The 11,299-nt window shown below is 42.8% G+C and overlaps 1 protein-coding gene across 1 annotated transcript; it reads right to left on the minus strand.

Moving 5' to 3' along the window:
* Positions 1-6,444: 6,444 nt before the first annotated feature.
* LOC111861816 lies at positions 6,445-7,332 on the minus strand. The gene has a single exon (XM_023846703.1). It carries the CDS (start codon positions 7,330-7,332, stop codon positions 6,445-6,447), a length of 888 nt encoding a protein of 295 aa, XP_023702471.1.
* Positions 7,333-11,299: the final 3,967 nt, after the last annotated feature.

Raw genomic sequence — 11,299 nt, forward strand, 5'->3', positions numbered from 1 at the left:
CTCTTCTCCAGGCAAATGAAATATATCCTGGTAGTCCCTACACAGTTCCTCTATTGCTTCCCTTTCCTCGGGGTTGAGGTGATCTAGCTGTAATTTTCCTAAAACTTTCCCTGTTCGTTTCCTGGTTCTGTTCTCTTTTACTAGAACTGCAGATCCTACATACCCATCTGAATTTTCCCTTTTTAGTTCTCCTTCATCGTAGTTTTCTCATTCTATTGTTGGCGTTTCTATTTCCACTTCTTCATTCCTAGTGTTCAATTTACTGGTGATAACCTGGTCACCCTTTACCCTAGTTAGTGAACTAGCTAAATATATTCCTTCTGCTATCGTTAATTTCTCTATTAGGCCTTCTTGGCCATCCCTGCCGTTCTTTACTGGTAGGCTTACAATCACTTCGGATCTCTTGGGTAAAATTAACTTCCTGGACTCCACAGTTCCCTGAACTGTCCCGTTAGCTTCCCTAACTAACGTATCTTTTGTTCCGTCACCTTTATCTGAGGCTAATCTATTACAAGATAATTTCTCGGTCCATTTTTCGTTACCCTGCTTGAATGTGACCAAGCCTTTCTCATAGCATACCGTAGCCTTGGTATGCTGCAGGAAGTCTCTACCTAAGATTGCATCATATGCTAAATCCACTTGTTTGCTTACTAGGTGGAATTTAAACGGATTTACTAATTCTCCCCCACGGATGTGTAATACCAGGTTTCCATGTGTCGCTGTGACTGAACCATCTACACTTTTGACTCTCACCTTCTAGTTGGGGTCGAACTCTGTACTCCCAACCAAGGTCGAAGTTTTTACTAGGCTAATGTCTGCTCCTGTATCAAGTAAGAATCTTATCTTCCCTGTCTTGCTTTCCTCCACGGCAGCTCTACATACTCATCCGTGTTGTTACTGATACAGCCTATGGAACAGTACTGACTGTCTGTCGGCTGCGTGCTGACAGTCGATCTTCATTTCCCGAGGTCTCCTTTTTCCTCCCAGTTGGGCCTCGCTCCCTTTCTATACCGGCAGTTCTTTGCTAAATGGCCTTTTTTTTCCCACAATTAAAACATACGAATTCTTTAAAGGGTCCCTTTTGGGTAGAATACTGGTTTATTCTTTCTCCTTTTGTTTTTTGGAAACACCTACTACTAGTGTGCCCTGTCCTTTTGCAGTTCCTGCATTGTACTGAACCTTTTCCGTCTTGGCCATTGTATCTTTCTAATTTTGAATTTATTGCGCTTTCCTCCTCTAGGGCTGTCTCTGCAATTTCATCCAAGTCGTCTTGGTTACGACTATGAACTATGGTCTGAATGCAGTACGATACCAATCTTTGAACAAAGCAAATGTTCCTTAACCGATCAGACAATGTTAGTATCCCCGGCCTCTCCTCGACTGTGCAGTCTGTTAGGGCGGCTTCCCAGAATTTTGATCCTAGACTCTGAATTCTTTGTATCCACCCGGATATGTTGTCAGTTTTCTCTTGCCTTGCCTTAAACAGCTGGGTCGCATGGAAGTCTAGTGTTCTCTTTTCTATATACATGTTTTTCAAAAATTGTCTTAGCTCTACCCAATCTTTGTAAGTGTCGGTGGGCTATCGCAGTCCGCGGTTCCCCACTGATCCTCGTTAATACGAATTTGTACAGTCTACCTCGGTGGTCAGGGTTCACCACCTCGAACGCAGTGTCTATATTGGAAATGAAGGTTGACACTTCTTTCTTGTTACCACTAAATGGCGATACTAACTTCAGTGCCTCGCTTACGCTAATATACTCTTTGGCCATATTTTCTGAGCCATCTGCTTCCAGGATTCGAGTACTTATCCTACTGGCACTCATAGACATTTAGCAAGGACTCACCGTTGTGTCTGGTCCCTGTTGCTACTGCGGCGGCTGCGTTCCTTCACTCTCATTCCCTGGGTTGTTTCGCTGTGCCGTCTCCCTTGGATCCTCCGCGTTCACGCTTAACGTCTACTCCTTGTTGCGGCGTTTCCGTCAGCTTATACCCCACACACACTGACATCAGTTTTGTTGTATCCCGGGCTCGGAGTACAGGTTGGCAGGGCGAGCGGTCCCTCAGGAGTCTAGTAGGGGTGTCTGTAAGCTGCTGCTGTGGGCGAAGTAGTACAGTTAATTTATTACCAGGTTAATACACAGAGTATGACTGCCTTAGCAAGTGCAGTAGCCTACTTTCTAATGAGAGAGACGCACTGTCCCACACATGGGTACAATTCGTCGCTTGAATCAGAGAAGTGCTGAGGGCTGGCAGTTACAGAGTATTTATACAGATTTTAAGGATGCCAACCCTTGCTATGTTTTTGGTTTACATGTAACATTTGCTTATACAAAGTCACCGTAGGGGTGCTTTCCATTTCCAGTACTCTTCCAATGTATTTATGAACTTTGGTGGGTGCTTATGAGTTTCACCCAAAAGGTTTGTAATATTCAATAACATCAGTATTCACTTTCTTTACTTTGCCCCTGACCAAGGCTCAGAATAACAACGAGAGAGTATTGTTCACAAATTGTTTACACAAGATTCCATTTCTACATTGAAAATAACATATGTATGGCTATTGGCTTTACAATAAACATTTATCTGTTTAGTAATTCCTGTACTTGTAATAAACATTTATTGCGCTCATTGCGCCTATAACATTCCTTTTTGCAACCCTTTCAAAAAATTGTATAAAATAAACAAATTTTAATGGAATAGAAGAAATAATAAGGTTAATGAAACCTACATTAGCTCGTGGATACGATGGAATTACAGACAAGTTGAATTAATTTTTTTTTAAATCACTTGGTGGGGTTTTACATGTCAGCAGAGTGCATCGTGTTGTCTGTAATGTTGCCAGAATTGCTTTGCATATTGGCATATACAGGGTGTTCCAGGAGGAACATGGTATTAGTCAGTCTAAGGAAAAAGTGAATATGTACATGTCTTATTCTGAGATAGAGCTATTTCATTGTACACTGTGCAGATGAGCAACAAGCCATCTCCTTACACGAGTTGCAAAGTGCTTCGATGTTGACGGTGGAATTTTAAAAAATGGATTATACTAGGTAAACTGCACCAACATTTTTCACTTGAACAATAAATACCGGTATTAGAAACATTACGTAATATCTCTTTCTTATCAACAGTTTTGCAGCTGTACAGTGAAATAGCTCTTATCTGAGAAACCACCGGGAGTAGGAGATTTGTACACGTACACTTTTCTGCTTAGAATGGCAGATACTGTGACCTTACAGAATATTGACCTTTCCTCCTGGGACATCCTACTTACCGGATTCATGTAGAATTGTTTTTTAACCAGTCAAGAAGATTTTTCTGTGTTCTTATCTCTCCCGCAGTGGCACATGAAAGTCTCCTGGAAATTTAAATTTGTCACTGCAGCATTTAAAGTTGGCACTGACTTCGCTGACAAGCGGCAGTCTCTCGGTCGGTATAGTTCACTTTCGGACTAAAAGCCACGGAATTTAGTTTCGCATTTAATGTTATAATTTTTGCTTCCTTTTAAAAATGCAGTACCTCAGTCGTGAGTCGTCATAAAACTATGGAACAGAACGCTCTGAAAGACAATTATCGGACTTAAGATTCCTGACCACTCACCTACAGCTAGTGCAGAGCTCATGAAAAGGCAGGTCTATATATCCACTACCCCCATATGCCTTCATGAGCACAGGGACTTTACCATTTACCCCAGAGCTGACATTTTGTTTACCACCGGACAAAATTTTCACATTTATTTTGCTCTAACTACTATATTCTCTCGCTTGTAACAGTTCATAAAACACCTCATCAATTACAAGCATCTTCTTGCTAGGACCTTTCATATTTAGCTGAAGGAACTCAAACCCATGACAGCTTTCAAGCAATCAGCAACTTCAGTAAATCTCGATTAACTTTCGTTTTGTATTACAGTCTGTTTGCCACATGAGAATGTGAAGTATCAGTGAGTCCCTTGTTATATGGGATCCATGTTCACAGAGCAGTTAGTAGGAGATGCAACAGATGTCGCGAGCTCTTGTCGAGTTTACAAGGATGTCTGCATTAGGTGGCAACACCGCTCAAGGCCCTAATACAGATAAAATAGTAAGCACATACTGAACGCATTGGGTGCTGTCCAAAGAATTTTTTCCTTATGGTGAAATGGAAGGTTAATTTCTTTTGGGTGTTTCTTAAATTAATATATTTTCAGCTGTGAAAGTCGCTATTTATTGTGAGAATCATACGGGACACAAAAAAACCATAAGATATTAATGTTAAATTGGGTGGTGCATAGTATAATTACCGCTGTTTGCTGTTACAAGCGCCTAGAAGAAAGGAATAAGTGAGACAAAACAAACCACACTTTTTACAGCCACCAAATCGATACACCCTGTATTTGCTGAAAATGTAATATCGTTATGTAAAAGGACTCAGTGGCTTTCTTAATGTCACTGGGATGGCGATGAAAGATCAACTGTGCTAGCATTTAACACCATTAACCCTTGGAACGGTGCCATCCTCTCTCTNTTTTGTTTCCTCTTGAGGAATCTGTGGTGGGGTGACATACTTGAACCCCCCCCTCCTTGCCAGTTGATAGGTCTCTGTGTGGGGTCTGAGGGACTGAGACCCTGTAATTTAACAAAAGGTTTCTGAAACTTCTTGAAAAGAGACGACTTGTCAGGAATGGTATGTTGCTTGAAAATTGTAAATGATTTGGTGAATTACAAAATGGATTTTATGATTATATCACAAGTAGAATACTCTTTTGAGTGGTAATTAATTTATTCACAAAGGTGACATTAACATCTATTGAGATCTTATTTCAGAACAGGTTATTGTCTGTACAGTGTCTTTGAATTTTATAGTAACGCTCACTCAGCACCAGCTGAAACTGGTTTCATGAATCTTGAAGCATTAAAGCAAAATAATAATTTGCATGGCGTTGAGATTGTCAGCCTTATGTGTCCGCAGACTTTAAACCCCACGAAGATTTCTTGCACTCATTTCTGTTAGAGGCTGAGTCAACCTCAGGGCCATAGTGCGGCTGGAAGTATTAGGTCAGTTGAAAAATCCAGTGACATCGGGAATCGAAACTGTGACCCACAAGCTTGTAGCATACTGCCTCAACCAACTGCTCTACCGCATGCCCCCGTATGTGGTGTTGTACAAAGTAAAATGCATCTCTTCAGTGGTCAGTATCACCAGCGTTAGGGGTGGGTATCGAACTCAAGACATGAAGTAGTGGTGACGCACTACGGTAAAATGTTTTTCCCCTTCTTTTTATAGCTAGTAGGGTGCGACTAAGTCCCTCGTACTGCTGCCACTTCTGGCCTATTGTATCAGGCCAAGAAGATAGGGGAGGCTGATTCTGGAGCAGTTGGTGGAATGAAGATTAGCAGGGGAAACCGAAGTACTCAGCGATAACCTGCCCCAGCGCCTCTTTGTCCACCACAAATCTCACGTGACCAGACCCGCGATCGAACCCGGGCCGTTGCGGTGGCAAGCCAGCTACTAACCGCTTGAGCTATGGCGCAGCCGTACGGTAAAATGGTTACTGGCCTCACTTTCATATTCTCGTTCCATGTTAAAAAACATGTCGAGTTACTTGAATCTGAAATCGCTCCAGATGCACACTTGTCAATAATGTTCAGTGATACTGAGTGCAATCAGATATCGCGGACTGGCTTCATAAAGATCCATTGTTTCACTTACTCATCAACGTAAAGAACTGAAGCAGCACGTTCCTCCGAAACGTCGACAGGCTTAAACCGAACTACACAGCGCTAAATTCCAGAAGATTGTACTAATCATAGATCAGCTTCAGATTACGGTTTTTTGGAATGTGACGCCGTGTAATTTCCTAGATAGGAACCAGCATTTCGAAGGAACCTACTGCTTCCAACTGCTAGCTTCATTTAGACGGGTTTAATCTGGTTGCCGAACTGAGTGGCTAGTGCTAGAAGGATATCAGTAAAATCAGAAACCACTGTTACAGTATATTTTCTGAATATTATTATGAACATAAAATGTTATGATACAATGAGTACAAAATCTAATGTTTTTAACAAATAATAATAATAATATGTTCAAATATTTATAAATTACAATTAATATGTTTAAGAAGATTTTCTTAACGTGTTTATACCAAAATGGTTTGTGTCCTTTTTATTTATTCTCTTTGAAGGAAGCCAAGCCTCTGCCACCTTGTGGTTCTGTTGTTTGGAGAATAGGATCCTTCAGTGTCGTCTGTTGTTGTCGAGGCGCGCTGTGTTCTTAAACAAACGGTGGACGTTCCCAGTCCTCTTTGTTCCCAATCGGTCCACGGCCTCAGCTACCAGCTTCACACAGCAAAAGGTCACAACGGTCACAATAACTGAACGGTAGCAGTCCTCTAACTAATTCACTCACTCACCAACTGACTGCACTGCACTGACTGACTAATTCAATTGGTCCTTAAAGTGGCCATCATTTTCGTCGTAGTCGTCGTGGTGGTCGTCGTCTTCTTCCTCTACTTTTAACGGAATTGTCTACTGACATTGCTGGTTCCTGAATGTGGGGAGGTTGTTCTTCCTCCTCCATCTCGGCTGTCCTGGTGGAATCACTGACTAACTGATTGCAACATTCTCCTTGAGCCTTCACAATCATGGTAATTTTATCCAACTCATTCCTTAATTGAACAAGTTTTTCGTCTCTTTCCTTCACCATAAGAGAGGATGTGTGAAGCTCCTTCTGGACCTGTGCACGTAGTTCTACCGATTTTTGCACTTTCGCCAGCACGTCTCTCATCTCTAGCTGTACACATTCCCACTGGTGTACTGACATCTTGGACTGTGCCGGTTTCTGTGTTCTCTCATGTTCCCTGTACGAAACTCGCCGAAGGTGGCACCACACAGTCACACACGCAGTAAGTGTGATCAGGCTGAGGAACAGGGGACCACCAAGTAGCATCCAGAAATACTCGCGTTCTTGTGATGTTCTCCGTTGAAATGCCCGGGACACTGCATACTCTGCTTTCTTTGTTCTAGCGCAGGTTCCAGCTACAATTCTTTCTGAGTCTTGGAATGGCTGCAAGGCAGTTTCAGGGGTTGGGATGGGTCCAGGTGCTGCTATAGTTTCTGGTACTGGTACTGGTATTGGTTCAGGTGCTGGGATCGCTTCAGGTGTTGGGATGGGTCCAGGTGCTGCGATAGTTTCTGGTACTGGTAATGGTCCAGGTGCTGCGATGGGTCCAAGTGCCGAGAACGGTCCAGGTGCAGTAGGTAGTTCCAATCCTGGGGTTTTAGGGTATATTCCTCCTTGGGGAAGTACCAAAAAAGATACGCATGCTATAATCACGGCTGATATTTTCCACATTTTCGTGGCTTCTTCTTACAAGAGTACGAAATACTATTTAGTACGTCTAACACGGGTTTCGTTCAGACCGCTAAATCCAACGAAGACCTGGTGTAGCTATTTCACGTTCACTATTCTACACACTCCGTAAATTACACTGCAAGCGCCGAGTTTTTACTAGTCGTTCCTTAGCAATGGCACACTGTCACTAGTATATCTCACTGTCGAAGTCAAACTGAAGAATCAAGCTAGCTGCTTCTTTTTATAGCCTGAGCCTGGCCGCGTGTCGCCTGGTGACGTAATGTACTGTGACGTGGCGTCTGAGCGCTGACGTGGCGGCATCGGAGCGTTGACGTTACCCAGCGGTGACGTAACACCTTTGGAGCGTTGTAGGTGGTTAACTAAACCACTTAACAATCCGAACGGCGTCTTAAGTGGCAAGAAACCTAGCAACAACTTTTATTTACAGAGCGATTATCTAGCAACGCCCTGTGTTTACAGAGCAATTACCTAGCAACGGCTTCTCTTTACGAAGCGAATACCTAGCAGCAGCTTATTTCGCTGTCGTTGCCAGGTTACGGGTATACATGCATAGTTTTGTAGATACTGGAAGCGTCGTGAAATAACATGAAGAGTAATCAGCTGATATGTCTCTGTAATGAACATGAATAATGTTTTTTGTTACGTATGAACTGCATTCTTTTCCTGGCACTACAGGCCCAGTGGCCCTAGGCCTACCTCAATGAACTTATCCCTTCACTTCGATTTTTCTAAATCTTACCCATTCGGTAGGACTCCTTGGGCGGGTGATCAGCTCGTCGCAAGGCCTCTACCTGTACACAAACAAAAGCGCAACCGAACATCCAAGCCCTGAGTGGGATTCGAACCAACGATCCCAGCTTCCGAGCGAGCGAAGACAGTGCATGCCTTAGACCTCTCGGCTATCATGACGATTGTGGCCGACAGGAAGTGTATTTATGAACGTAATATTTAATAACTAAACTGCTTCATGGTCTTAAATCTCTGAGGAAAGTTCTTTGAATTTCCATAAATGTAAAGTAGACCTATCGTGACAGCATTATGAGTGTGGGGGAAAACTGTACTGATTAAATGCGTATTTCAAGTACAGCGCGAATAATGTCAAAGACACTCAGATGGATACTCCACAGCGCTAGTGTCGGCCAGAGAATGAAGGTGCTTAAGTTAGCCATTTTGTTTGTGAGGTGTGTGTGATGTGAAAGAGTGTGGGAGGTTATTTTACGGCTTGCAACGACTTAAAAATTAAAAAGCGATAAAATCTGTTTGAGCAGTGGGGTCGGAAAATATATCGGCATAAGATCTGGGATCTGCACCCACAGCCACAAGACTGATTACATTTTGCTTGAACTTAAGGTTATGCAGGACGCATTCAGTTTTTGCAGCTGGTTACCGCAGAATGTGCAAGTGCCATTACACAGTGTAAAAGTATTTGCGTTTATGCACGGACATGGAGAAACTATTCACTTGAGAACTGAAGAATTTGCTACGATCCTTGAGTCATGCTTAAAGACAGAAGGGGCAGTGTTTTAACAGTTTTTATAGAATGTTATAAGTTTGTGTTGGGACCGGGGAAACTTGTTACCCTGCACTTGCAAGCAGCAAGTTTCCATCTCAGCTGAAAGCCCACTAGCAGTATGAGGCTCCTAATTTAAATCTTCTGGCCTCTTTCTTTGTTAACAGTTCCTAAGAGACGTTGGTATTCACTGGTTGGTGCCCACTGTTCTTTTATTGTGGAGCAGTGAGAATGGAAGTAGTGTCACCCTCACCTTCAAGGAGTTCATGAACTTCAGGCTGAAGATGGACAATCTCAAAGATTCTTCCTTGAATGCCGGAAAAATGCTTCATAATACAGGTATTTGTTATGCCAGAAGCTGTATGTGTAGGAATAGTAGAATCCTGTCTCTGTAAGGGTTAGAAGGGCACAGTATTTCAGAGGAAGATATTACAATATTATATTTAAGCATCCTGTTTCACTCACACAATATATGAGACAAATTCTGTCTTAAGTGCACCAATTTAATTGTAGTTCTTTCTTCTTTCCTTCCTCTACACTACATGTTTCGCACCCTAAATGACCATCATCATGTGTATATTCTTACGTAGCTGCTACAGTGCCCATAGTTTAAAGTTTAAAACACCAGTCTTTCCAAATGTATGTATGTATAAAATCTTTGTTAACCTACACACGTCAATTTGATTTCCAAAATTGGCACTTTTTAAAACTTCAATTCAAATTCAGTTCAATTCAAACTTAAATTATATTGTTGCACTTAAGACGGAGTTTGTCTCATATAGAAGATATTACGTTGAAGAGTCAGCTAAGCAAGAAACCAGGAGAAGCAGACAGCAAATTTTGTGCTTAGCTTTTTCTACAGACCTGAAAATTGTGGTCATATGTCACTCTGAAGGGGCATGCAGTAGTGTTGTTGGTTGAGGCACTATGCTGCAAGCCATAAGGTCACAGGTCGCAATAAGGTCATTGGATTTTTCAGTTGACTTAATCCTTCCAGCCACACTATGGCCCTGGTGTCAAGTCAGCCTCAAACAGAAATGAGTACCAGGAATCTTCCTGGGGGTAAAGGGCAGCTGGCATGTAAGGCTGACCTCACCGCCATCTGTGATCTAGTTGTTTTAGAAAATGTGGGAGCCTGGACATCTCAAAATCGCTCTGGGCCTCTACGGCCTGTTACATAGCCGGCTTTTACATTTTTTACCTGTGTCCCTCTGAAACGTTCTCCAAACCACATAGCATTACAAGCCAGAAGACTATACGCCTTATAGTCACTGTCTCAGTAGAGCACCAGAGCTGGCCTGTATGCTCTGAGGTAGAGGAAGATCACTTACTTCTGCCAGGAATTGGGTCTTCAGCTGTCCGGCCTGTAGACTGAGCTATTAGTGTTTTCCTATACCATGCTAAGTGAAAGACCATCTTCAGTTTGCACACTGATGTATACTGTACTCCATGTTGGGTTCCCAGTGCAGGGAGTGCTGTGTACATAGCCCATATGAACAGTGCTGGAGTGGCATCACTGAAGAAGTTGCTGTTCTGAGTGATGGAGGATGCGGGACCCAGCTCACCGCATCCATGAAGGTCCTACCTCACGCCCCCCTCATGGACACGCTTTACTTCGCATCAGGGAAAGATCGCCAGGGAGATCCCCAGTTGCCTCCACTAGACGTGCACGGAATGTCGGCAACTAATCGTCAGGTAAGCTGTTTGGGAATTTGAAACTTAAAGTGTTTGCATACTTACTGTTCAGCACATTGTGAGAGTTGTGTTGCTTTGTGCTGCTATCAGTGCGTACACTAGTAGGGAGATTGTACTGTTTGTTTGAGGTGCTGGCGAGACTTGGACGAAGAAATTTCCAGCCCAGGTGACACAAGAGTCACGTTATAAATGTACCACAAGAATGAAAGTAGTTCCACGTTACTGTCCACATCAGTGTAACGGAGCTCATCAGCTTTCAGCTGAGAATGGCGCATCCCTTCGAGTCCTGTCGCAGCTGTGAAGAGTTCCTACAGGGAAGGTGCGTGTGGTGTTGGTTGTGATTTTGACTGTGTTGAGAAACACAGAATTGAAAACGCTGATTTTAATGTTGAGATTCAGTGGGTAATGCACTGAACTGCAGAATGAGGACTTCCATAATTTGTACCTTTAACAGTATCGTTTTATCAGGTTTACTGACTCGAGGACGAGATGATCTGGGCACTTAGCATGTAAGGGTTTGCTGAGAAGTGTGGACATTAGTTAGGTCACAAGACCTGAAAGGAAGACACTATCTGGGAGACCTGGGTGTAGATGGTAAGATACTCCTGGGATAGGTCTTAAAGAAATAAGGTCATAGTGTGTCAGCTAAAATTACTGACAGGGACGAGTAGCAGGTTTCTTTGAACACAGTAATGAACCAGCATGTTCCATAGAGGATGGGATATATTTTTGAGTGACTGT

Source organism: Cryptotermes secundus, unplaced genomic scaffold, assembly GCF_002891405.2.
Source record: "Cryptotermes secundus unplaced genomic scaffold, Csec_1.0 scaffold620, whole genome shotgun sequence".
In the NCBI taxonomy this organism is placed as follows: Eukaryota; Metazoa; Arthropoda; class Insecta; order Blattodea; family Kalotermitidae; genus Cryptotermes; species Cryptotermes secundus.